General features: G+C 46.9%; 1 protein-coding gene and 1 long non-coding RNA gene across 3 annotated transcripts; one reads left to right on the top strand and one right to left on the bottom strand.

Moving 5' to 3' along the window:
- Positions 1-870: 870 nt before the first annotated feature.
- Positions 871-2,936, bottom strand: LOC111755071 (uncharacterized). The gene is made up of 3 exons (XR_010041345.1): positions 2,589-2,936; positions 1,842-2,041; positions 871-1,244 (listed from the first exon to the last, which is right to left on the bottom strand). It is a non-coding gene; the product is annotated as an uncharacterized LOC111755071 (long non-coding RNA).
- A 5,274-nt stretch (positions 2,937-8,210) lies between these two features.
- Positions 8,211-27,606, top strand: Sall3 (spalt like transcription factor 3). Of its 2 annotated transcripts, XM_063231411.1 has the most exons (4): positions 8,211-8,597; positions 20,120-22,993; positions 23,210-23,550; positions 24,731-27,606. In XM_063231411.1, the coding sequence occupies exons 1-4, from the start codon at positions 8,516-8,518 to the stop codon at positions 25,160-25,162; spliced, it is 3,729 nt and encodes a 1,242-aa protein (XP_063087481.1). In that variant the 5' UTR covers positions 8,211-8,515; the 3' UTR covers positions 25,163-27,606. The 2 variants fall into 2 exon arrangements, with proteins under 2 accessions (XP_063087481.1, XP_063087480.1); XM_063231410.1 differs by having other exon boundaries at positions 20,120-23,550.
- Positions 27,607-27,961: the final 355 nt, after the last annotated feature.

Raw genomic sequence — 27,961 nt, 5'->3', positions numbered from 1 at the left:
CCTAGCTTTAAACTCTGCAGAGAAATGAGCAAATATGTGCAAACCGGGGTGCACAAGAGCCAGGAATGAGATGATTCAACAGCAATTACAACCGAACCCTCACCAGGACCACTTCAAAGGGAAGGGCTGTGCCTGTGCTCTTCAGGAACCACAGAAGAGATCCAGTTAGAGAAAACAATGGTAGCTGTACTCTGACTACCTGAGCAAGAATGATCACTTTTCCATAAATTTGCCATAAAAAAAAGAAGTGGTTACCATAGAAGTGAAACTTATTAAATACAGTTGGAGAAGGCCACTTTCCTGGCACACTCTCAGCTGGAAAGGTGCTGGATTCACACCATCTGACAAGGATTGTTACCTGAGCTTCTAAACAGAAGGTGCACACAGTGAGATACTGACAGGTGTCTGCTCCACAGTGCTCACTCTGTGCTCCCCCACTTCTCTCCTCAACCTGAACCCAAGCTGCCTCTGTGTCCCTTCTGAACCCACCTCTCTCTGGTCTCACAGGTCTGCTGCACCCCTTCCAATCTATTCTCCATCATGGCGGCTCTGACATAGAAAGAAACTTTCCCTCTTTGGACACGCATAACTGTGACTGATACTTTTACTGCTGTTTGCACTCCTCTGGTTGCTCAGGTTTGAGGATGCTTTTACTTCAGTGTGCTATCCTGAGGCCCCATAACACTGACCAGCTGCTACACTTAGCGGCCTTAGAAGAGTGGAGCTGTCCCTTTCTGGTAAGAGGACATAAAGCGAAACTGAAATCTTCCACTGAAGGACACTATAAACTTCCTCAATCCTGAAGAACCATGCACAGGCTTCGGTTGGTAATGTGCCAGAGCCTAACTGTAGGAAGTCACTGTACAATGCGAGCTGATTTGACAATGCAGAGCAGAACGGGCTACTGAAACACTCTTTTCTTGTGTAGTTCATCCTTTCATGGCCAAGCTGAGCCCTGCATTCCTCCTTTGTTTTTTGTTTGATTTTTGCAGTGCTAAGCAAGACACTGAGCAGCATTGCCAGTTCCATTTTTTTTTTTTTGTATTTTTATTTTATTTTTTATTTTTTGTCTTTTTCCTTTTTATCGGTACCAGGGATCGAACTCACAACTGCACACTTTCAAGGCAGGTGCTTGTGCTGCTGAGCTGAACCCCGGGCCCTGTATTTTTCTTTTTAAATACTTCAATCAGATCCCCAGCTCCACTCTTTTCTTAAACAGAAGAGTCTTGATGCATTGGACATACCTAGGTCAAAGTACAGATCACGTTATTAGGCAAAATTTCTTGCACACAGGACAAGGGAGAAGTGGCAGTGTGCCCTCATAGATCCTGTTGTCTCTGGTGGCTTGTGAAAGCTCTTCAGTTCTGAAAATGGGTCTTTCTTGCTAAGCTGGCTCCTCTCAAGACCCATCACATTATCTCACCCTGAAAGAGAGCAGGAACCCCCATCCTCTCTTGTTCTCTCTCCCATCCCTTCCAGAGATCAAGGACCTTGCAGATGAGCGCCTTTCCCACTAACCCAACTTCTGCAGAATTTTATAACTGTACTTTGGCAGACTTCAGAGCCAAAGCAAATAACATTTGTGATAACAAGGAGGATGCAAAGTTACATCAGAGTTATGCTTGCTTTCTAAAAGTTGCTTGCACATGCTCTAAGAATGAGCATGCTCTCCAACCATGGTGATTGGAAGGGCAGTACCCCCGCCTAACTGCACTCAGAGGCAGGATTCTGAGTGTTTGCACCAGGCTTGTAGATGGCCCAGAAGGAGAGAGGAGGTCATACATTTCACCCACCACAGGCTTCTTGCTCAGGCCCCACTGGGACAGCCCCCAGCCCACTACCTGGAGAAGGCCTAGAAGCCTCGCCTGGACTGGACCCTCCAAAGGGTCTTGGCTCCGACGGCCTTGCCCACCGCAGGCCTCTGGGAGAGCCAGTGTAGAGGCTCAGGATGTGGATTAGTTGTGGAGTTTCTCCTCAGGCTGTTGTTCTCCAGCGGAGGCCAGTCAAGCCGCCCCCAAGTGGAGGGGGTCCACCTGACAACCTGGAATAAGCCCAGGAATTGGGGTGAGAGGCAGTCTTTAGCCTAAAAGAGACAGCTATGGGGACTCAGCAGTAGGGAGCCCAGACTCTTGGCCCTGCTGGAACATTGGCCTGACTCCTGGTGGCCAAGGTCCCCCGACCCTCTGGAGCTACTACTTGCCTGCACCGCCCCCCCAGAGCACCAGACAGAGGTCCTTGCCCCCATCCAGTCATAAGCCCGATCTAGGGCCCATAGGCATGGGGCAGACAGACAGGAACATAACGGGGGCGGCCTGGGCCAAGGACAGTCCACCGCCAGACTGCACTGAGGCCGGAAAGCTGCTCTCAGGGCCTCCGGCCTCTGCTGTCACACTCATCTGAAGCCACAGAAACGCAAGCGGAAAGAGTGGGGCCCGCTGGGTAAACAGGGAGCCTGTGAGCCCCACGGACTGGGGCCTGAACAGAACTGAACCCTGTAGGTTGGGCCCGGAGGAAAAGGTTCAAGGATGAAGGAGTTGGGGTCCTCTGAGCGCCCCCCCCGCCCCCCCAGTCTATGCCCAACTGCTCACAAATGCACCCGACATTCTGCCTCAACCAGCTGGGACCTGCGACTCCAAACCCTGCGCTGCTTCACAGGGCCCACCCCAGGCTCCCCAGAACCCTGCAGGCGCCCACGCGCGGACAGGGGCCTCAGCGCAGGCTCGGCTCTCCGAGCTCCAGCTGCCCGGCTGGGCCGGGGGGGAAGGGGGGGGGCGCGGCGGGGCGGGGCGGCCGGGAAGCAGGGCACAGGAAATGCTGTTAATTGAGGGAAATACACACGAATTGCACGGGCGGCCTTTGAAGTCCCCTCCACGCTGCCAAGCCCACCCGGGCGCCTTCGTCTCCGCCCGCGCGCAGAGCGCAGGGCCGGGCTGGCGGCATCACAGAGCGCGCATAGCCCTGGTTTCCACCGACCTGGGGCTGCGGGCTTATCCTGGCCCCGCACTGCTCCGGGAGACAGCGCGCGTGGAGTCCTTTATGTGCCCCTGCCAGAGGTCCCTGGAGTGAAGTACGACGTCGGCTCGGCTGGCGTTCCAGGGCGAGGAGGCCGCCATGCCGTGACCTAATGTATGTACACATATAAATACAGTGCTCCTCCGAATGACATTCCACTCCCTCCCTGCCTCCCCGCTTTTTCTTTTCATCATCAGCAAATAAAGATTAGCTGGGGAGATTATAGAAAACGTTTTCAGGCTGCGGCTGATCTTTATTCCAGAGGCTTTGTGATGATATTGATGATGATGATGGTCAAGTGGACAGTTTGATTTTTGTGTTTGGAGCTAGTTATAAAGAATCAATATTATATCAAGGGGTAACTTTCGTGATAAAGGACTTTAACCACTCCGGCTATTCATCATAAGTCTGTAGCAAGCAGATAGGTCAAAAGAAATTATATTGCACTAAAGAGTGAGTCTTCTTATCTCTCCTATACCAGGGGAATAAGGGACAAGCCGATCGATACAGTAGCTGCTGTATACTTCTTGCAATTATCAATAGCTGATTTTGCCTTTTGAGGCCTGCATCTATTAATGCAAGCTAATAATAATCATTTGGACCTCCCCAGAGGCAAAGGAGTCAAAGTTTTAGCTCCCCAGCATTATTTATATAATCATACATGATGATGTGCCCCTCCCATGCCGCATGCAGCCTCCATACAAAGTTCAGTGGGCAGGGGAGTTCTTCAAGATGGTTTGCATCCCTAAGTGTGAAGACCCTGGATATGTGCTGATGTTTCTATGTGTAAGCCATAAAAAAAAAAACACGCAGTGCTGGACTGTATTGCTGCAGTGCAGTTACAGTGTCCTGCCCTCCAAATACAGACAGGCTTCAGAGCACACAGACCACGATGGACTTACACACCATGCACACAGTTCCCATCTATGAAAGATATGAAGGCATATTTATACCAATGGCTTTAACTGCAAGGAGAGGAGGATTTGCAGCCAGTGAAGGCAGGGCAGTTAGCTATGCATCAGTTGTTCAGGCAGAGCTTTTGTATTTTTCTGAAGGAAGTTAACTTTAATTAGATGAACAGAAGCTTGAATAAAACTTTTTTAAAAAAATTACCTACATGTTTTTCTAGCACGCCCCCAATATAATAGAAAAACAACATCTTTATAATTGGCACTTGACATGCTGTTTGCGTGGGGCTGTGGTACACCAAGCACAGATTTCCTGTTGATGGAAACATTTATCATCGTGATTGCCCCAGAGTGGCAGGTGGTGTTATCAATTACCTCTTCTTACCAATAATAATATTAGTATGGTAATATCTTTGCTCAAGTGAGAACCAATTAGTGGTCACTTGTCACAGCATTAAAGACCCAACATCATGCTGAATTTAACTCTAAGGACCTAAAACAAAAGTTGGGGGTTGGGGAAATAGCCAGAAGGATGGAAGGAGACAGCGAGTAGGTAAAGGGAACTTGGGGATGAGAGAAAGAATGAAAGGAGACCAAAAATGAAAGCCTTAATATTTGACTGCATGTTTTGTATTAAGCAACTGGAGAAATTAACATATTGTAAACAAAATGTCAAATGCACCCTATGTAAAACCAGCTTTCCTGCATCTAGAGCCAGGTAACGTCAACATTGTGATGTTAAATTAGAATCAACTATTCAACCTCCCCTTGTCAGATCAATCTTGCATAGGCTCTCTGTTTTATCTAAATAAATGATACAAATTAATCAAACACTTAATTATATGTTCTACTAATGTAAAATATACAGTATTAATTTGTAAATAATATTATTAAGCAGACAAAATAATAGCATGTCTCCTCTTAAGATAAAAACAAAATTGCAAGAGGAAAGACAATTAACAAATTAGATTTAATTACAGGGAAGAAAATCAACTTTTGTTTTTGCAATAGCATTTAGATATTACAATAATTTAATAGACAATGGTCATGTGATAATAAATACATGTGTGCCTCATGCCTGAGTCAGAGTCACACCCCTGCTCTGTTGCTGTGTCTTAACCTAGGCACAATCAGAGCCTAAATCCTAACTGAAAATATCTCGTTGACCCACTGCCACTTTGAAATGTTGCCATTATATATACTTTCATTAAAACTTCCTACAGTAAGAACAATTGGTTTCTGATCCTGAGTGCAGGGAGGTAAAAAGGGGAAGGAAACAGGTAAGTGAGGAAGGAAGAAACCTGCCTTTTGTTTTCACCATTACTTTAAGTTTTTCTTTAATCTTGTGCTCCCTAGCAGTTTTTACAAGGATGCACTTTGGGATTTACTCAAGAGTACCATTTTGGCACTGGAGGGAATTAGCTCAGGCTCCGTTGCCTTCTGGCCCTTCCGTCCAGGTCTTTGCTTCACCTTCTCAACGAAATTCGAGCCCAGCCTGCGCCAAGGGAGACCTGGAGCCTGCACGGTCCCCGGACAGCTCGGTCCTGCACCTCCCTGACTTTGGGACTGCAGCCCACCTAGGGCAGGGCCAAGCAGATAGACCTCCGGCTTATTCCTGAGAGATCCACCATGTCCAGTCACGCCTCGCGTCCTGCCTGCTTTACCTTCCCAACTTAGGACTCGCTGGACTCTTCTGCAATCTGAAGGCTTGCTTCGTGCACACGAAGGGCCGGAGCTCAGTCTGCCTTCATTGGAGAGACTTCAAAGATCCTCCCCAGGACCACACCTCATAGAAAATGCAAAGGAAGTGCACAAAATTAAACAATTGCATTTGGAAGCCCCGGAAAGACTTAGAGAAATCACGACCATTTGTTGGAGAGAGGAATGGGGATCAGAGGAGGGAGTACGAGAGGGCCACCAGCAACCAAAAGGTGGGCAGCGGCTGGCTGTGGCGACCCACTGAGGAGTCAGTCAGTCGGGCTGCGGCGGCCGGGAGGCTTTGGAATCTAGCGGGAACCGGTCTTCCCGGAAAGGCATCAAATGCCGCCGGCGTGAGAACCTGCATTTCCTTCTTCTTCCCAAAGTGTGTAGATAACAAACAGAAAGAGGGAGGGGAATGACCAGGTCATAAAAGACAGTATGGTTTTAACCTGGAGCAGCAATCTGCGATGATCGTTCTGCGCTCTTCTAGAAAGTAATGCCAGACATCTGCCTTCCCGCTAAACTAAGGTGCGGCGGCTTCTCTGAAACTCTTTGGTCCTCTACATTATACAAAAACTTCATTCGCCACTGCCACCCCTCCCACTTTTCTTTTTTTCTATCCCCATCCCTGCAGCTTCCTCTTTTCCCAGGAAAATATCTGTCTCTCCTCACCCCAAAGCCCTGCGGCAAACTTTTCACTGCAGAGCGCCCCTGTGCCAGACCAGAGAGCGTCCCCAAAACGCTCACAGCCTTCACAAAACTTCACCGCGATTTCAGTAACATTTTGCCCGGTAGTTGACGAAAGCGCAATCGATGTGTGAGTCAAATGGGCGAACTCTAGAGTATGAGCATTTTTTATTTGCCTTTAAAAAAGTCACCTAACTGAATACGCCCTTCAAAAGCCAAAAACAAAATCAACCTTAAAAGATTTTTTTTTTTTTCGTAAGTGGCTCTTGGAGCTGTTTGGAGACGACTCCAACCTGTGTGCTTTCTTCCTCTGCATGATTCTCCTGCGCTCTTCCTGGAGCTCAAAGCTGTTGCTTCGTGAAATTTACACAACTAGAGGCTGGCGGGAGAACACGGGCTGCGAACCGGAGTCTAGAACTGAAAAGCCTCCGACCAAGTGCAGGGAGCCGAGCCAGACCCGGGCGTTTGGAGGGGCAGGGGATTCCACAGTCAGGCAACAGCTCCAGGCTCAGTTGGGAAAGTGCGGCCGCCAGGCGTAGGGGGTTATGTGGTCACCTGCCCGCCACCCCCGGGCGCTGCCGCTGCAAGCGATAACCAGGGGAAACGCGGGAAGGCCATCTGTGCAAAGCTTCGCATCACACAGGGCCACTTGCAAGGACAAAAACATAAAAATTAGAAAATAAAAAGGACATACTGGGGCTAAGGGCACTGGCGCGGGCGTGGCGGTGGCGGCGAGGCCCGAGGTACATCCTGGTGGCTGCCCGGGGATGGAGGACACGCACGGCCAAGCGCGCGGGCGTGTGTGCTCGGCTGCAGATGGAAGAGCGCGCGGGTGAGCGCGCAGGGGAGAAGGCGCGTTCGTGTGGCCGAGGGCGGGGGAGCCCTAGCGCAGGCTAGGCTAGTCCAGACCTGAGCGACCCCCTCACCTGGCCCCCAATGTCACCCCCGAAATCCCCAGACGCGGCGGGCCGTGCGCGGGACTTCTGTGGACTTGGAACTTTCAGTCGCGCTCGCCGCCCACTCCGCAGGTTCCCACCAGTGGGTGCCTGAGCTACCGCGCCGGTCGGGAAGGGAACCGGTGGGAGGAGGCGGGAGGGACATTGGGACCCGCTCTTCCCTCCCTTCCCCGGACTTAAGAAGCCTCCCGCGGAGAGGCCTCGGCAGGCGGACTCTGGGGCCGAGGTGGCCCTAGTAGCAGCGACGAGCGGGGCGGGCGCTCCAATCTGTGGGACCAGGGGTGGAGGGAGAGGGGGGAGGGGAGGGGAGGGGAGGGAGGGGGAGGGGAAAGGTAGGGGAGGGGAGGAGCCGCGGGCCCGCGCCGCTTCCGAACCGGAAAGTTGGTCTTGCCGAAGTCCCGCCACCCCGGCGTGTGCACTCCACTCCGCTCCGCTCCGCTCCGGCCGCGAGTCTGGGAGCACTGCCGCGCCGGGAGCCTGTGGAGGGGACCCGAGCCTGGAGAGAAGGTCCGGAGTCCGGCACCTGAGCCAGCGCAGGCCGCGTGCCGAGCGCTGTCGCGACCCGCGCCGAGGAGGACGCCGGCGGCTGGCCCTGCGCACCCGGAGCACAGGCGGCGCGGCGCCCGAGAGCGGCCCGGGCGAGACAAAGGCGCCGGGCCGGAGCCCTGCCCGCGGCCGCTCGCTCCGGGAGGGGCGGCCCGGCGGCGGGGCGGGCGGGGGGGCGCGGCGCGGGGCGCGGGCGACGGCACAGATACTCTATAAAGGGGCGAGCCCGGCGCGCTGGCGGAGACGGCGCCGCGCGGACGCCTCCAAAGTTTGCTGCTGCGTTTGACGGAGGGGAGGCCGCCGAGGCCCGCTCCGCACCGGGGCCTGCCTGAGCCGCACCGGGGCAGCGGAGCCGCGCGGGCGGCGGAGCCCGAGATGTGAGAGGCGCCAGGCTGCGCGCATCCCGGTCCGCGAGCGCCCTGCCCCTCCTCGCCGGCGCGGCCGCTAATTGCGAGCGCGGCCTCATTTGCATAGGCCGCCGGAGTCCTCTGGAGGCCGGCCAATCGGCGCGGCCCTCCGCTAATGGCCATGCATTATTCACCAGCCTAATTGCTCAGCCCCATGCGCGGCCCGCGCAGCCGCCGCCGCCGCCCTGCGCCCCGCGCCCCGCGCCCGCCCGGCCGCCCCGCGCCCACCCAGCGCCGTCCCCGCCGTCCTCCCAGCTGATGCGGCTGCCCCGTGCGGGGCCAGAGCGCCGCTAACGACATGTCTCGGCGCAAACAGGCCAAACCCCAGCACCTCAAGTCGGACGAAGAGCTGCCGCCGCCGGACGGGGCTCCCGAGCACGGTGAGGGCCGGGGGCTGCGGGGTCGTCTGGGAGGCTGGGGCGCTCGCCCGGGTGGGAAGCGCGGGCGGCGGGAGCGGCCCGGTGTGTCTCGGAGTGGGAGAAAGTTCCCCTTCCCGCGAGCAAGTGTCCGAGTTGCGTCCGGTTCCCGGGCCGGGGCAGCCGCGAGGACCCGGGTCCTCTGCCGGAGCGCGCGCCGCCGCGGAGAGTTGCGGGCCAAGTAAAGTTGGCTCCGCTTCGGGGAGTTGGGGCTCAGCTCGCCGAGAGCGCTGGGGCCGGGCTGCCCGGGGGGCGGCTGGGGGCCAGCGCGGCCGGACGCGGAGGCCTGCGAGCCGAGCCGAGCCGGAACGGGCGGGGGTCGGGCCGCCGCCTCCACGCTGCCCCCTGCCCCGCTGCGCCGGGACACGGGGCGGGCCTGGTGACGGCGGAGACCTCGCGGACCCCGGCCCGACTCCGGAACGACCCCGGGACGGCGCGGCAGCGGGATACGCGTCCGAGGCTGACCTCCCGCGGGCCCCAGAGGCCGCCGCCTCGCTAGCTTTGTTCGACTTAGCGCGCCCCGGTGCTCGGGCGATGCGTCCCCGGAGCCTGCGCGGGGGCCCGTGCCACCTCGCCGACCGCAGGCTGTGCTCCCCGCCCTCCGTACCGCTTGCTTGCAGCCTGGAGTGACCCTTGGCCGCGCACCCCGCGATGTCCTGGAGCGCTAACAAATCCAATGATCCCATTCGGAAACGAGTGGAAAGTAAACGTCTCTTGGCCTTTCCTTAATGGCCGACTTGGGAATTAAGCGAGGGGTGAGCGCAGCCGTGGCGCTTGGGGGCTGGGTCCTCACACACCGCAGGACTCCGGCTCGTTTCTGGCCGCTTGCAAGTTTTTTCTTAGGCGTTTTGCTATTCTTTTGGATGCATGGAAATTGGGCGCTGGAGGCACCTTTGCAGTCGATCCGCAGTTAGGAACTTCCTCTTCGGAACATCCCGAAGTGGTGGACAGGCGTCGCAGAAGTTAGAGAATGATGAAGATTCTGATTAACTGTAGTCGAACTTTGGCACTATAAAGTTTAGGGAAGCCCGAATCCATCTCATCAAGTCAAAAAGCCCGGCCCTGGGCTCCGGCTTCGGGTTTCCGTGCGCCCCGCAGGGGTCCCCAGGGCGCCCTCTAAGAGGGCCGAGGAGGGGCGGCCGCGGGCATCCCAGAGCCTGCGGTCAGCACGGACGTGAGATAATTTGTTCCTTTAAAAAAAAAAAAAAGACTAACCAACTTTTACGATTAACCCATTATAAGCTGTTTGGGGATAAATTCTAATCTTTTTACTGTGAGAATTAGACTGCGAAAAGAAAAGGGGAGAGTTTTAAGAGTTTGTCACACGGTGATGTAAAGTTTGACAAAGCAGGTTCCATCTTCGTCGAAATGGAGAAAGTGAGAAAATACGTAGAACAGACTGGGTAAGGAGTGAATGGAATAGAACTGAGGACTGCTTGGGTCTTTTTGTTGGGAGAGGTATCCACGCAGCAAGTCAGCCAAGATTAGAACGGGCGATATGCTAAAAGAAACGCTTGCATATGTTGGGTAGATTAAGGACAAAGAATCTTTTTGTCATGGAAATGGATTTTTTTGTTTTGTTTACTTCTTCACATAGAATTTCTCACACTTGGTTTGTTTTGTATTGCCCTCAATGACTACATGATCAAATGAATGGATTTATTTCTGCCGAATGAGAAAGACAGTCTTTCCTTCAAAAGAACTACATTGCATCCCAGTGAGGAATTTTAAAGCTTTATTATTGTGGCTCCTGAATAGCTTAAAATCGGCTTTCACAGCCGCCCCAAAATGCAACAATGTAAATACTTCTCAGCTTTGTAGGGTCGTTATCAAAATGTGCAATGTCTCCTTTTATTAAAGCATATTTTAATTAATAGAGTAAAACCTCTTGTATTTAACAATTAACAAGCCGAGGCACTGCTGTTCATTTTTTAATTTAACTTCAGAAATGTGAGCGTGATGAACTTAATAGTGTAAACATGTTGGAGAATATATAGTGTTGAAACCTTCAGATGGAGTAATTATTTACAAGTTCTATTTTGAATTCGCCTTGCTTCTTGAATTTGTTTAGAGATTCACCACACCCAGGCTTTTCACCATCCTAGGAGTGCAGTTTTTGTCGAGCCTGTGTTTTCCACAGCCATTCTGAGTTCTAATCACGATGTTGCTACAGTTCCTGATCATATTTTGCAACAGGCCAAAAATAGCCTGTCTGGGGCCGAGCCCTAGGAAAGCAGTATATATTTCCCATGCTGTTTGGAGGGTAGTTCAGGCAAACTATTAAAGCAAGTGCTTTCTACTTTAATTGTGCTGAAGCAGATTGTTCATGAGACATAAAAGATACTGTTCCTGTGAAGTCTAGGAATGCTTATGTGTGTATTACTCTAAGATAACAAAAGTTTTTTTTTTTTAAGAAGACAAATGGTTGTACCTGCTAAATTACTCCAATGTGAACCTGATCTCTACATAATTTTAATTTTGTTAAATGCCGTGGAAATAAACATGTCAGGAGTGGAGTTACAATTGAGCTAAGTTAGTTTACAGTGTTTTAGCAATGAAGTAAATAATTCCTTTGTATCACTTAGGACATAACATATTAATTAAAGCAATGGGTCCATCTACATGAAGTAAATTGATGTCATGAAAAACAAATACACTGTGCAAAAAAAAGTATAATGGTGGGCAAAGTTCAGAGACACTTTACTTTATAGTTATAAATCCTATATTTTTGTAACTAGTTTTTCAGGCTTTAATTTTTAGACAAGCAATAAAAACAATGCTATACAAAAATAGATTTGGAGCTACTCTAGCTTTACCTCTGAAGGAATAAAATGATGACATATTTAGAATTAGAAAACTAAGGATGATTTATGTAAAGCTCTAAAGTTACCCTTTTCTAAAAAATTATTTTAAGATCATTCAGACTTACATTCCCAGTAGAAACTGTCTTTTAAAATTACTTATTTCATTCCCATTTTAGAAGTAATGGCCTGGAGTTAAGTTAAATGTATGTCACCAATAATGATATCCTTTGAACCAGCTGAAGATTTTTGTTCTAAGAAAAACTAAAACTTCCAGTGACAGTGCAGCACTTAACTCCCACCAAGAACTTTAAAGGTATAATGTTGCTATCCTGTGTTGCATAAGTGCAGTGGAAGAAACATTTTACTGTCCTTAGAAAGTATGTATTTAAGGAAGAACAAAAGGATATTGCAATTTAAAGTTTGTCATCCTGCATTTTGTTGGTACTGATTGCTTCAAAGTGTTTTTATTTTCTGCCAATTTATAGTGTATCTTAAGAATCCTTTCAAATACAGTGAGCCTATGACCTAAGGATTTACCCGAGGAATTCACAGGCTGTGTTTAAATTCAGGAAAAGAAGGCCATCAGCACTCAGTGAAGAGGTCTTTTTTCTTTTATCTGTAGATGCAGGGTTTGCGTTCAGCTTCCCACCACACTACCCACATTTACAATTCAGCATACCAAAAGGGACAATGCAGAAGCCACTTTCCAGCATCCACAGGCAGATTGTTTTCTCTGAAACATAGAAAGTAAAAAGGAACCAGGGAAGAGAAGGAAGACCTGCAAATGATTTTTTAAAATATCACATAGAAATTTAGCCCATTTAAAAATGCATATTGCCATGATCAACAAAAAAGGGGGGCTATTAATTCTACCTTTCAGAGAGCTGATTATGTGACCAGTGTTAGGAAATTGTTGTGTACGGTGCATTTTAAACTTTCACAGCATATGTATAATCTAGAATTTTTCAAGTGTTAAGGGCCAGAGAAAGGAAAAAGTATGGAGTAACAGCAGGTATTACTTCACAAGCTGATTACTTTTTGCATCCACAATGATGGGGAAAGCAGGCAAAAGTGGGTCAGATTTCATTTTCAGCTTCAACCTCTAAGAAGCTCTCGTATTCATCTCCAGGTAGCCTTAAGAACATTTTCTTGCAAGGGGAAATGCAGCAAAGTACAGTCAAGGTTTCTGTTCTGCAGTCTGACTATCAGTTGAAATTTAGTATTCTTAAATGTAAGTATTGGCACAAGCTTTCATTTAAGTGCATTTAAAATTGTTTTAACTGCTTGTAAGGTCATTCCTGAGCTTGTAATGCTGCAAGATAGTTTTATGAAGCATACATTTTTAATAATGTAACAGGAAAGGTGGTTTTTGGATTTTTTTTTTTCCTGGTGTTTTTTGTTTTGTTTTGTTTGGCTTTGCTTTTCCTGTGTGATTTCTTGCCTCATTCCCAGAATGAAATCAACATATCTTAGTCTCATGAAGATGTGAACTAATTTTACTACTATGAGGGTAGCTTTCATAATAACAGCATAAATTAGATTGCTACCCGTTTCATATAAAATCAGATATAAATAAAACCTATGTGAAAATCGAATGTTGTACTACTTTAAGTAAACTTTGATTTTAAAAAAATCTTGGATTTTTTTCTCTTATAATTTCAACACGTTTATGATTTGAAATGTAATTAAGTGCATGATTTCCAGGCAAACAAGGGAAGTCATGTTACAAAAAGTATAAAATATTAACAAAATAATGGAATGACCTCTATGCTACAGATTAAGATTGATTTGTTTCTTAATTAAAAGGAAGAATTTCCGAGTGTCCACCAAACAGACCAGATGAGGCCAGTTGGTATCTAAATATTTTCCTCTGTGGGCCTTTTTAAATCACCCCCAGATTAGTTCTGCGTGCTATCAGAGATCCCTCTCGCTTAGCGCTCTCTGTAAACAGTGGCCACACAGCACCACGCAGGGAGGCTTCTTGTCTGCTGTATGTGAAAGGTGAGTTGCAGAGTGTGGCCAGTCCCGACAGACCCTCCTGAAGGTGGGTAGTTAGAAGTGCTGTGACAAACCTTGCTGATTTAACCTTTGCCTGCTTTGCCCTGCTAGGGGTGGCCACTAGATGTCAAGCTCATAATACAATTAGTGCATCTGTGCTGTTGACCTTGGCAACAGGACTCACCACTGTTCTGCTAAGTGTGAACACTGAATCTGAGTGTTAACTAGAGATCCCGAGAGTTTGTTCCATGCAGCACAGCTTATCAAATGCCATCTAGTCTGGCACAAGTGTTTATAGTCCTTGGAAGAAGAGAAACCGGCTTTCTTTTGTGCAGCCATTACATCTTGAACTGTTTAGTTAACCCTGTAGGTGCCACAGCCTTGCCTGGGCACTCTTTAGCATTACTGGACCTCTCTTCAAGAGTGATGTCAGCTGAATTATTTGGTAATTTTGTTGTATGATGCGCATATGTGAGAGTTCCTGGCTTCTATGTGTCTTTTCCTGGATGATTTTCTACATATGTTCAGGCTTCTCCCATAGAATTTAAATAGTGCTGCAAAGTGATAACAAATCATGGAATGATTTAGTCACCTGACCTCAAGTGTGGCAGCCTAATGGTTATGGCTGATCCAAGCCTTTTTCCTGGTCACAGCATACATGGTCCCCTGTAGGGCCATTTAAATGTGAGGATTTATATTTCTAACTAATTTTGCTATCAATCTATTTATTTCTGTGCATGGTAGATTTAAAAAATGGCCAATGGGTAGATAATTGTATGGACATTTTGCAGGAAACACATCATGAAATAGATGTTTAATTTCACATGCCAAATCTGCAATGCTTCATCTCCTGTATTTATTTGTTTTGGGGGATACCAGAGGTCAAACTCATAACTTCACACTTGGCAGGCTCATCTCCTATATTTAAACCATCTCACCTTAGCTAAAAGTGACCTGGCAAAATCTTGTATTCACTCCTCAGAAAATTTTGATTGAAATTACTTGTCTTGGCTAAAGAATTTCAGGTCTGCATACTTTTCATTAGGGTTGGCATAGATAGCGATATGTGTATTTGCTGAGAGCATGCTTACAACATAACATCTAAGTGAAAGGACTATTGTGCAACCTTGAAGTGTAACAAACATCTTATTATCTGATGCAGCGTCAGAGCTGATGATTAGAGCAAGTGTGAGTCCTGTGCTGCTCCCATCCGTGTGCACCCATAAAGGGACATTGTTTGTGCCCCTGATGCTGTACTGCAGGTTAAAACTGCAAACATTTGAAACAGAAGATGTTTGGTGCCTGGGCCACAGGTGGTCGTGACTTAACAAATTTGAGATATGGGCCGCAGAGGAAGAGAGTGTGCAGGTCGGTGCCATGTGGAGCATAACAAGAGTGCCCTCCACCGTTCAACTCTGTGAGCACAAGCTAAAGGTCTGAGGAGAAGGACAGAAAATTTTTCTATTGCGCCTGGAATTTCTTCTACATTGTTAAACACAGTAGGGGTCTCTATTTGTCTCCTCCTGTGTCACAGCTTGGGCTCAGTATGTGATAATTCATCTTTCTTTATGGGATTCAAAGCTATCATAAGGAGTTAAAAAGAATTAATTTGCAAGAAAATAAGTGTCTCCTAACAATTTAGGAAAACTTGAAAAATGCTTACTAGATTTTTAAAAGATGGAAAAGCCAAGAAGAAAGTACAGTTGCCTGTCGTGAAGATACACATGACACTTTAAAGTGGAGAAGTTAGTTACCGTGCCTCTTCCAGAGCTTAAACTGGTTTTGTTTTTCCCTTTGTTAATTGTAATGAATTAAGGATGTGTGACAGAATAAATGTAACTAAAAATGAAATTATAGAATACCTATTTTACTTCTTTGTAATTGATGAACTTACAAGGCAGAGTACTCCTGAAAAGAGAAATCTTCTTTAAAAAGTCTTGCCAATAACTAGCTAAAAATATTTTAAGTAAATATTTTGCCTCAAAGATTTTTACACATTTTTACTTGTGACTAAAAAAGATGATCATGGCTAAAAGTTCCACTAATTTTCTGACATGTCATTGTCTGGAAAATAGTAAAACATGATATGACAATGTTTTGTAACAGCCAAGAATGAAAGCCAAAAGTCTGCTGAAATTGTGGACTTCTCTCACAGTGACAGAGACAGTCCTAAGAATAACAAACACTTTTTGCGTGTCTTACCCAGATGTAGAAAAATGCGTGTATTTTTGAAGCTAGTGCCATCAAAGCTGCCCTTTTGTTCAGGAGTTCTTCGGAAATGCTGTGGGGATGTTTTCTTCCTATGCAAGCAAGAAACAAATCACACAAGAAACAAATCACACAAATCACACATTGTGAATAACAATGGAGTTTGAAACCCTGAAAATATTAAGTATAAGTAGCAGATGTTGGCGACTCAGCTGTAGGTCCCACTGAAATCATTGCATTTTGAGCGTCTGTGGCTCAGGTGACTGATGTGGTGTCGAGCTTTGGTGTGCGCTGGGCATCGGTAAAGGAAACTTCTGAGAGCCAGATCCGGTCCCTTCTTTGTGCTCCTGTATGACTGTGGCAGCGAGTACATGTGGCCCAATCCCTTGCCTGTTTATAGTTTCAGATCTGTTAGTAGTTAAACAGTGTGCACAAACTAAATTACTTTGACACTAATAATGTTTATAATGCTTGTTTTTAAATTCTCCCTTGAAAAAAAAGAAAGAAAAGGAAAATGACCATTGCATTCTTGCTAAATTTCCTAAACTTGTTCCTGGCGTCCTATTGCTAGTGCCTCCCTAACAGGATTTACCTTGAAATAACAATATGAAGCCGTATTTTATGGGTGTGATAACTTCTGCTTTTAGAGAATAGCAGTCAGTTCAGAATGTTACTGTAGTTAAAAGATGGTTAAATACATTTTAACCTGACATGATATTGCCTTTAAATGATGCAGGACTAAAGGTTTAGCAGTTGTGTGGTACAATTGCAAATTGCATTCAGAGCTCTCCTGCATAGATTTTCTTATTATGGGAAGCACTTAAATAAATACATAAATAATGCCAGATTAGCACATGGGCACTGTAATATGTGCCTGTAATCACTATAATGAGAAGAGTCATGGAAACAAGTTACAAAACGCGTTTCTCTTCACAATGCATCCCAAGTCAACATTTGGGCTCTCACATGTTTTGCTCCCTCTGAAGAGCTCTGTCCCCAGTCAAACATACTCATTTGGCTTATTTCCTGCCAGTCAATTCAGTTGAAGTACTTGTTGAATAACCTTAGAGCATACAAACAAAATTTTAATCCTGTATCTCAAATGGTTTCTTTTTGTATTCAAGACAATCTTAAGAAACTCACAATTCTCTGTAACTTTTTTAGAGTGCTGATCACATTCAGATTTTGATCACACAATTATAGTTGAGCATGTGAGAAAAATGCTTGAGGTGATCATGTTATTAGTGTGTTATATAAAACCCAGTAGAAATTATAAGTGCTGATTCTGATTTATTTGCTCAAAATAAGAAATTCTGAATTGTATCAAAGAATTTTTGTCACTAATTATAGTTCCTAAGCTACCTTTTAGTCAAGTCAATTTATTGTGAAGCTGTGGTGATAAACCAATTGTTAACCAGTTGTCAGTTTCCTTAGGTTCATTAGCACAGTGAACTTTCACAGATCCAAATGGTCAGAATGCCAGCTTTACAATTTCCTCCAGTTTGAAGGAATGTAAGTAGAAGATTGTTTTACTTTGACAAGAATATCTTCATTATGTTGAGGTAATTATCACTTAAAAGTTGCACTAAACAAAATCATTTACTTGGTAGAATTTAAATATAAATATAAAAGAATTTAAATAGTCTTTACATTTGATAAAGGATTGTAATTTAGCACTGTAACAATGAGGAAAAAATGAAATTACCAAAGGGAAGACTCCCTAACTTCTATTCATTTGATAAACTCTAAAAATGCTTAGCATATAAAAAGCTAGTGGGAATGTAAAAATGCATATCTTTAAGGTAAATAGAGATTTGTTTGGGTCAAGATCTTTGCAAAAAGTACATCTTTGCATAAAATAAAAGTGTTTCTTTATCACATACTATAGTTTGTTATAAAGAAAATCTGGGAAATGTTCATTTGTAAAAATACAGAGTTTATAATTAATGAAATTAATTCAAGATTGATTTAAATGACCCAGGCTTTAAATGATCCAGAATTGACATAATTCTTTTTTTCTCAGTGAATTGTCATAATAGGTAATTTATATAGTCTTCTTTAATACGATACATTTTAATTCTGTAAAATTATAAATATATACCATGTGAATGTGTTTGTACATCATGTAAGTTACATATTTCATCTTATCTACGGAGTTACATGTGAAAAATATGTCAAGCAATTAGCACTTTTAATTTTGTTATGATTTTCATTTTTAAAAGGTTTATATTATAGCTTTAAAATACTGGAAAATAACTTGAAGTCAGTCACTTGTTTAGTTAATCATTTGATTGCTTAATACAGATGAACTTGTTTTAATGTCTAGTTAGATTACTTTTTTAATGTGTAGGTCTAAAGAACATTCCACAGTTAAGAAATTTTAAACAGAAATTCTTGGATCTTTGTGAAAAATTTTAAGATACTAGAATTTTAAATAAACCTTATTTTTGTGATCAATCACTAAGAAATTATTTACCTGAATATTTTAGGTTCTTATTTGATCTTTGCCCTGTTCCATAACCTTAGCAGGTTTACAATTAGATCTTGCGTGCACTGGAAAAGTGGAGTGCTCATGTCCCTATCTGCAGCATAAATCGGCTGTGCCTTTGCTTGCAGCTACCCTCAACCTCATTACAGATACCTATTACATTCCTTCCTCTGCGTCGTAATGAGACTGCTTGCTGCAGACTGATCTTCGTGCTGAATTCAGTTTAAAAGTCTAGCAGCCTTTATGGGCTGCAAGCTCTAACTTCTTTTCCCCTTCAAATGGCTTAGCCAGTTAAGAAAATGCTAATTGAATGCTGCTAATAATTTTTTAAAGGCATGTATAAATTACCTGGAAATAATGGCCTCATGGAGAGCAGCAGACTAGCCTCAAAAATATTTTTATTCCTTTTCAAGGAGAGAAGGCAATGTACTTTTACTGACTGTTTTTTAAAAATCAGTTTTCTCTACTGAACTCAGTACTTGAATTATTTCTCCAAAATCCTAAAAGAAAATAATTGAGACTTTTTAGCAAATCTGTGTGCGGATGATAGAACAGTTATTTTTTCCTGGGGACGCAGACTTTGAGGATGTTTTGTTCTCACATTCAGCTATGCATGTTTAACAAAGAACCGACTCGCAGCTGTCTTTCCGCTCCGTTCAAACTGATTTGTTGCTGTCACTCCATCTGTAAGCTGACAAAAAGCAGCTATGAGTCCTGATACCCAGGCTGGCAGAGAGAACCCAGCGGTGCCTGGGCAGGACTGTACAACCCAGCCACCCAAAAGGTAGCAGCCAGAGTGTGATCATATGTCGATGTCTCATTCCTACACAGCTCTTTATTTGATCAGGTGTGAATTAGAGTTGTTCATTAAACACGGTTGTTATTCGGCACAAGAGGGTAAGGGGAGACAGAGGAAGTGGCTGCCTACAACAGTAATTAAACATGTGTAACCAATTAGAGGGTTTTCCACTATGGCACAAGCATATAATTTGCTAAGTCTTTCTATGAGAATAGATGAAAATAGGTACAAAAAGTGTGTGTGACTACAACATTCTCATGTTAAACATGTCAACATAAATGAACTTTAAATATATAATTTCTAGTTTGTTAACAAACCGCTGAACTCTATTGGTTAATCACAATAACATGTAATTTTAGTTCATTTTGCCAAGAAATATTGCATCTGACAGAGCCAATTAATTGTATTAAACATGATTCATTTTAGGCTAGCCGATATTGACAGTTACTGACAAATCTAAAATGCAGAAATGGCCCCTTCTATAAGGGAAGTCCAGGACAAAAAAGACACAAGAGATTGGTTGCTCAAATTCTTGGGAGAGATTGTTTTTCTCAGCAGAAATGTAAGAAGTGCTTATATTTTCTTTGTTACATTTACAAATGAAAATACTTAGCTGAAATTTCCTACATGAAAGAAATGCCTATTGATTCCAAAGGTTCCATAGAATTACTTTAGGTCCATACAGCCTCGGCCCTGCATAAAGACAAATCTTGGCAGCAGTGTAGACCACACCGGAGCAGGCAGCTCTCCTCAGGTGCTGATGCTCTGGGAAGGTTGTGGATTAGTTTAGCCATGTTAAGTGAACTGGCAGAGGCATCTGTAATTTCACTGGAAATGAGGAAGCCCGATGGTAAAGGGGAGCCCTAATGAGTCCATCGAAGCTGGCTTTGTACCCAACAGACAGGGTGGCTGCGGATTGTATGAAAATATTGGAAATCAATGGCTTCTATGGAATTTCATTAAGAAGCAGTATCCACAATTGATAGAGCCTCATAATTTGATGGATTGTGCTAAGAAAATGATTAGCTAGCTAGAAAGAGTCATAGAACACACACGCCGGGACGTCAGAAATGTTGAAGTGGGGTAATTTGTACAAAATAAAAAATATTGATTTTACTTATGGGCAAAATTTTGAAACGGAGGGCGGCTGTCTGGCAGGCCGGGCTGATGTCGTCCCTTGGTTTCCTAGGCGTCCCCGGGGAAGGTGCAGAGGACGCGGACAGCGGGAACGAGAGCCGCAGCGGCGGCGAGGAGACCAGCGTGTGCGAGAAATGCTGCGCCGAGTTCTTCAAGTGGGCCGATTTCCTGCAGCACAAGGAGAGCTGCACCAAGAACCCGCTGGTGCTCATCGTGGGCGAGGATGAGCCTGCGCCGCCCGCTGACCAGTTTCCTGACGCCTCGCCGGCCAGCTCGCCCAGCGATCGTGCTGAGGCCGAGAGCGAGGCCACGGAGGACACCGCTCCGAAGGAGGGCGAGGCGGGCGAAGCGCAGGCACCTGCCCGCGAGCTGGAGCCCATGGACGTGGAGGTGCCCGGGGACAAGGGCAGCGCTGGCCCGGGCGTCCCCGCTCCAACGCCCCCTGCGCTGGCCCCGGTCCCGGAGCCCACCGCGTCAGTCTTTGGGATGCCCAGCACCAACGTGACTCTCGAGACGCTGCTCAGCACCAAGGTGGCTGTGGCACAGTTCTCGCAGGGTGCACGCGCGGCAGGTGGTGCGGTAGGCTCTGGCGTGGGTGCTGTGGCCATTCCCATGATCCTGGAGCAGCTGGTGGCCCTGCAGCAACAGCAGATCCACCAGCTGCAGCTCATTGAGCAGATACGCAGCCAGGTCGCCCTCATGAGCCGCCAGCCTGCGCGGCCACCCCTGAACCCAGCGGCGGCAGCGCCAGCACCTGGCACGCCTGGCCCAGCTTCCCTGGCTGCGCACCCCTCACTGCAGCTCTCGGCCACACACGCCCCGAGCCCTGCAGGCCCCGCCGCCCCACCGGCCACCTTCGAGGGCTCCCAGCCCCTTGCACAACCTGCATCCGGAGCAAGCCCCCAAGGAGGCCCCAGCCCAGCAGAGTGCGCAGCCCCCCTAGCTTCCGGCACTGGACCCACTGCATCTGGCGGCACTGCACAGCCGCAGAACACGCCCACGCCCCCTGCCCTGGGCTCTGGGCCCCTGCTCAGCTCAACCCCCACCCTGCCAAGCCCTCTGCTACCTCAGACTTCTTGCAGCAGTGTCATTTTTCCCAACCCCTTGGTCAGCATTGCTGCCACGGCCAATGCGCTGGACCCACTGTCAGCCCTCATGAAGCACCGAAAGGGCAAGCCACCCAACGTGTCTGTATTCGAGCCGAAGGCCAGCGCCGAGGACCCCTTCTTTAAGCACAAGTGCAGGTTCTGTGCCAAGGTCTTTGGCAGCGACAGCGCGCTGCAGATCCACCTGCGCTCACACACTGGCGAGCGGCCCTTCAAGTGCAACATCTGTGGGAACCGCTTCTCCACCAAAGGTAACCTGAAGGTGCACTTCCAGAGGCACAAGGAGAAGTATCCCCACATCCAGATGAACCCCTACCCAGTCCCAGAGTACCTCGACAATGTGCCCACCTGCTCGGGAATTCCCTATGGCATGTCACTGCCCCCCGAAAAGCCAGTAACCACCTGGCTGGACAGCAAGCCAGTACTGCCAACAGTGCCCACCTCTGTGGGACTGCAGCTACCCCCAACCACTCTCAGTGCTCACAGTTACACTGACTCCCCTAGTGTCACCCCCATCAGTCGCTCCCCACAGAGGCCCTCTCCTGCGTCCAGTGAATGCACCTCCCTGTCCCCAGGCCTCAATCATGCTGACACCAGCATCCCAGTGACCTCCGAGTCCCCGCAGCCACTCCTCAGTGGGTCTTCTCTGACTAAAACTGAGCCTATCAGTCTACCTTGCACAAGTGCAAGGACGGGGGACATTCCTGTTGGTGGACAGGTTAGTTCTGTGCCCACATCTGCAGCCACTGTGGTCACCGACAGCACTTCCACAGGCCTTGGCAGCCCCAGTCTTCCAGCAGCTTCTGACCAGTTCAAGGCCCAGTTTCCCTTTGGTGGCCTGCTCGACTCTATGCAAACGTCAGAAACCTCAAAACTACAGCAGTTGGTAGAGAACATTGATAAGAAGATGACGGATCCAAATCAGTGTGTCATCTGCCACCGGGTGCTGAGCTGCCAGAGCGCCCTGAAGATGCATTACAGGACACACACAGGGGAAAGGCCCTTCAAATGCAAGATCTGTGGCCGGGCCTTCACCACCAAAGGCAACCTGAAGACACACTTTGGGGTCCACCGTGCCAAACCGCCCCTTCGGGTGCAGCACTCATGCCCCATCTGTCAGAAGAAGTTCACAAATGCCGTGGTGCTGCAGCAGCACATCCGCATGCACATGGGCGGGCAGATCCCCAACACGCCGCTGCCAGAGGGCTTCCAGGATGCCATGGATGCAGACCTGCCCTTTGATGAGAAGAATATGGAAACCCTGAGCAGCTATGATGATGACATCGATGAGAACTCGATGGAGGAGGATGCAGAACTGAAGGACACAGCCAGTGACTCCTCCAAACCACTCCTTACCTACTCGGGGTCCTCCCCACCCTCACCTCCCTCGGTCATCTCCAGCATTGCTGCCCTAGAGAATCAGATGAAAATGATTGATTCAGTCATGAACTGTCAACAGCTGACCAGCTTGAAGTCTGTGGAAAACGGATCTGGGGAAAGTGATCACCTGAGCAATGATTCCTCATCTGCAGTGGGTGACCTGGAGAGCCGCAGTGCAGGCAGTCCTGCCCTGTCGGAGTCCTCATCCTCCCAGGCACTGTCACCCACCAACAGCAATGGAGAGAGCTTCCGCTCTAAATCCCCAGGCCCCGGCCACCAGGAAGATCCCCAGGAGATCCCACTAAAGACAGAAAGGCCGGACAGTCCGCCTCCGGGTCCAGGAAATGGAGGTGCCCTGGACCTGACAGCCAGCCACCCCAGCCGGCCCATCATCAAGGAAGAGGCCCCCTTCAGCCTGCTGTTCCTGAACAGAGAGCGGGGTAAGTGTATGAGCACTGTGTGTGGTGTCTGTGGCAAGCCCTTTGCTTGCAAGAGCGCGTTGGAAATCCACCACCGCAGCCATACCAAGGAACGGCCATTTGTGTGCTCGGTCTGCAGGCGGGGGTGTTCCACTATGGGTAATTTAAAACAGCACTTACTGACACACAAATTGAAAGAGCTGCCTTCTCAGGTATTTGACCCCAACTTTACTCTAGGTCCCAGCCACAGCACTCCTAGCCTGATCTCCAGCCCTGCGCCCACCATGATCAAAATGGAGGTGAACGGCCACAGCAAGGCCATCGCCCTGAGCGAGGGGCCACCACTGCCGGCTGGGGTCCAGGTCCCCACAGGGCCCCAGACAGTGATGACCCCAGGCCTGGCACCCATGCTGGCACCCCCGCCACGCCGGACACCCAAGCAGCACAATTGCCAGTCCTGTGGGAAGACCTTTTCCTCGGCCAGTGCCCTGCAGATCCATGAGCGCACCCACACTGGGGAGAAGCCCTTCGGCTGCACCATCTGTGGGAGGGCCTTCACCACCAAGGGCAACCTCAAGGTAAGGGGGCCCTGGGCTCGAGGTGGTGGTCACACCATTAGGGTACCTGTGAACGTTCCCTGTTCTACCAGACTTGGGCCGAATGGCAGAAATCTGCTTGCTTATGCTTTGGCGCAGAGCATAAGATGCTGTGGGTATCTGTGTGTGGGTGTGTGTGAAGTGAGTGCTATGCATGGGTATATGTAGTGTGGGTGGGGTGGAGTGTGCATGTGTATCCCCGTGTAGTGTGCACATATGTGTTCATATGCAAATAATCCCAAAGCATGCATCCGTGCAGTGGTGGGAAGAATGGGAGACTAGGCCTCCTTTCCGGGGATGTGTCCACTTGTGCCTCTGACCCTGGCCTGCTGTGACACACAGGATGGTACACATTGCAACTTGGTGAGCAAGCCCAGGGCAGGAAACTCTTGAATCTGACCCCAAAATAAATTTACCCTTTAAACACTGATTTATAATACAAATAAGACAGAGATGAGGCTTGCTCAGCAATTCCTAGAAAGAGAAGGCCCATGGAAGGGTTGCCAGGTAAGAAACTCCCCAGTGTGGGAGGACCAGAGAGAAGACAGATGTCCCTGTTATGTCCCTGCTGAAGACTACAGGAGGGGCAGCGTTGTGTCCTCCTCAACAGCAGAAGGACTGTTGACAAGGTGCTGCTGAGTTCTTTAGGTGTGTGTCCACATGACCTCAGCTACATATGCTGGCTCCATGTTTTGCAAAGCATGTCCATAGAGACCACCTGTGGCAGGGCACAACCTCTAGAGACCATCAAAACCCAATACCGGTAGCTTCTGTCCTGGACATACGTTGGAAGGATAAGTGCTGTTGCAGATGGCCCCAATATGTGTTAAAATTAATGCTTCCTTGTATGAAAGAAAGGAAAGAGGAAGGCACCAGTCAATAAAGAGTTCAAGTAGAAAATGGTTCATTGCAATACTAGAAATTCCCTGTGGCCTGTTGGGTTTATCAGGTGTGTTAACTGAAAGAACCCACTCATTTGCTTTTTATACTCACAGAATGAAATACTACATGTATAAGATGCTCAGAAAAACTTCCCTGTGTTTTTACGATGCCCAAACTAACGCTCAAGCTGGGGATAGCATTGTGGAACAGCAGAAACAGGACATGTTCACCACATAGTTGTGGACTGTCTTACTGTGGCTTGTCTGTCCATCTTACACAGGTACACATGGGAACTCACATGTGGAATAATGCCCCTGCAAGGCGTGGTCGCCGCCTATCCGTGGAAAACCCCATGGCTCTGCTAGGTGGTGACGCCCTGAAGTTCTCTGAAATGTTTCAGAAGGACCTCGCAGCTCGAGCCATGAATGTTGATCCCAGCTTTTGGAACCAGTATGCAGCAGCCATCACTAACGGGCTCGCCATGAAGAACAATGAGATCTCCGTCATTCAGAATGGAGGTATCCCCCAGCTCCCTGTAAGTCTAGGCGGAGGTGCCATTCCTCCTCTGGGTAGTGTGACCGGTGGGATGGACAAAGCGCGCACCGGCAGCAGCCCACCAATTGTCAGTTTGGACAAAGTGAGCTCAGAGACGGGAGCCAGCCGTCCATTCACAAGATTTGTTGAGGATAACAAGGAGATTGGTATAAACTAGTCGGACTCATTGGGACTCACTTTATCCATTGTGTCCACGTCCACATTTTGCAGTTTGAGCATCAGGCTTTGGACCCTCATGCCTAGATTCTCATTAAAATTTTACGTATGGCACAAAATACTTTAACCATGTGGCTGCCTAAAGGTTGTCTGTGAGCACTGCATGGTACTTCACTCAACGGTGGGTTTGACTGTTCTTAACTCTGCAACCTTTTAAATAAATTCCACTTAAAAAGAAAAAGTGCTTGGAAAACTGCCTTAGAACAGAAAAAGCTCAGAGCATTTCCACTTCCTTTGTCCTAAAACCTAATAACCCTTGCAGGGGAGAAAGGAGTCCCCTGTGGAATTCCAGTGAGCCTCACTCAATGGTTTCATTTGAATTAGTTAGAAACTTGAACTATATTTTAGGAACTCTTCATCTTAAAGAAGTGGTTCAGTTCTCCCAATGCTGTGTATTATGACAGTATCTTTGTCCGTAGTATTTATAATGTTAAGATTATGCGGGTAACAGACAATAAAATAGCCCCAACCTTAAATGAAGCTTTTGTACTGCAGATACATCTGGTTATGTGATTTTTTTTTTTTAAAAGCAAGATTTGTTTTACCATAAATAAGTGGATTATTTCAATGCAGGCAAAATTGTGACGTTCTATTCGGAAAGATAGCATGCTTTTTGTGTGCAAGTACCTATCAGTAACAAGCCTTTTATTTTATTTTTTTTTAACTTAAATGTTTGTAGCTGCTATGTGGACAGTTGTTCTTTAGTGCGGTCTGTAGCCCAGTGATTGATTGGGGAACAAGTTACAGACAAACATCACCGTAAATTATTCACATTATAAACAGTTTGAGTAAATATTTCACATTATCAAAGGTGTACAATAAAAAGATAATGTTTGTATAATGTGGTTGCAAACTCTTAATTTATATGATTGCACTTTTAGTATTTTGTATTAGGGAGGTCTGTCTATAATTTGAAAATTTAAAATGATGTAAAGTATTTTATAAATAGTACTTCAGTTTAAGAAAAATGGAAAAAAACAACCCTATTATAGTTTCTTGTTTTGTCTTAAGGTCAAATAATATGAGAAATCTGTGCTGCTTGAACAGAAAAGCCACCGACACTTGTCAGCGCCTCAACAAAATAAGGCCTGCCATTTCTTAAATTAACATGATTTATTTAACTTTTCTACAAAGCCCGTTTAAAAACTGTGACCACCCTAATGAAACTTCGACAAATTAATCTTAGGACTGTGACATCAGTACAAGTCCAGAAATAACTGAGAGACATTGTGCAGGTGTGGTTTGTACTGTAAGCACTCCTGTCTCTTACACACACAAACAAGACTGTGACTTCCTGGTAGCACTGGCTACTGCATATGGTAAATGAGAGAAGTAGCAAGTGTCTAGCAGAATAACCAGTCATAACTTTGAATCTTCCTGAGTCCCTGGTTTATTTATTATCATCTCAAATGAAAACAAAGCAGTGTCCTCTGATTATTCAAAATACCATTTTGTGCTCATGACTTTATCTAAATTGCATCAAGTGAGCAAAGACTGGGAGGTGGGGCTACATTAAAACTTGAACGTCAGTGTTGTGTGTACTACCTCATTTTTGTGCATTGCAAGTGTTCTGGGACCTGGCACGGTGAACTTCCAACAACAAAATTGTTCAAGAGATATTCTGAGTAGCTGGGTAACAGTGTAAGGAGCTGTCAGCCCCTGAAGAATGAATCAGACAGTGAATCTTCTCAGTTGAAACAGAAAAATAGAACAACCTAACACGAGTCCAGCAACAGCAAAAGGCGCTGGAGGAGGACGGGCTTCTCTGCGGGCTGTTGTTGAACAGAGTTTCCAGGCTCATTAGCTGTTTGATTCCGTTTGAAATGAACACTGAACTCTACCACTCTGTCGTCCACGTGGTGAGATGAGATGTGACTCTCCTGTGTCATGCCGTCTCTCCTGGCGGACCAGTGACCAGGGTGTCAGCATTGGGAAGAGGAAACCGAGGTGGCTTAATGTTGCTGTTTCAGCAGTTGAATGTTTTGTTATTTATCTGTGCTCTTTTGGTGTGTTCTGTTTCCTTTTGTTTGGTTAGTGTTTGGTACTATGTTAGTATCCTCTCTTCTCCCAGAAGGATGTGTATATAATTTAAGAGAAATGTAAAGTGTTATAAATAAGGTGGCTCATGAAGGGACAAGTGAGATGACCCCAGTCTGTGCTCAGGGCTGGCTCATCCCTGCGTGGTGAAGAGAAACACTATTTTTTTAATTACAGTGCCATGTAGGTTGAGGACCTCCTTGAGCCAGCTGGGAATTGTTACCTAGATCCAATATTTTTTATGATTAAAACTTGTGGCTTGACACATCTACTGATTGAAATGGATGTCTTAGTCTAGGTTACTATTTTTGTCATATGGAACTGAATAAAATGCAGGATGTGATATTATTTCTGAATTGCGTTCCTTAATTCTTCTAGTGGAAAAGTAGGATTTGAGGTGGTCATTTATGGTGGATGTATGTCCGTGGTATTGCTACAAGGAAAATCAGTGAGGGTTGACAGCTTAGATCTAAGCAGTATCTAAGAGTATTTTGATTGGTCTCGAACTTGTAGTTTTTTTTTCCAAAATAAAAATTTCTTCTAATTTTGGATTTTTTTTTTTTTTTACATCTCCCATGCAAAAAGATGTAGTAGAAAGTACCTATTAAAGACTCAGCAGTGCCCAAAGATGACTGGACTCAATTGCCTTCCCATCCCTGGCATTAAATGAAAATAATGGTTTTTGAGGTGACTTGAACAAATA

This window comes from Cavia porcellus, unplaced genomic scaffold (assembly GCF_034190915.1).
Source record: "Cavia porcellus strain 051 isolate PalLab524CR breed Dunkin Hartley unplaced genomic scaffold, mCavPor4.1 scaffold_20, whole genome shotgun sequence".
NCBI classification, from domain to species: Eukaryota; Metazoa; Chordata; class Mammalia; order Rodentia; family Caviidae; genus Cavia; species Cavia porcellus.
Note: the sequence above shows the minus strand (reverse complement) of the source record. Positions and strands in the feature narration are given on the sequence as shown.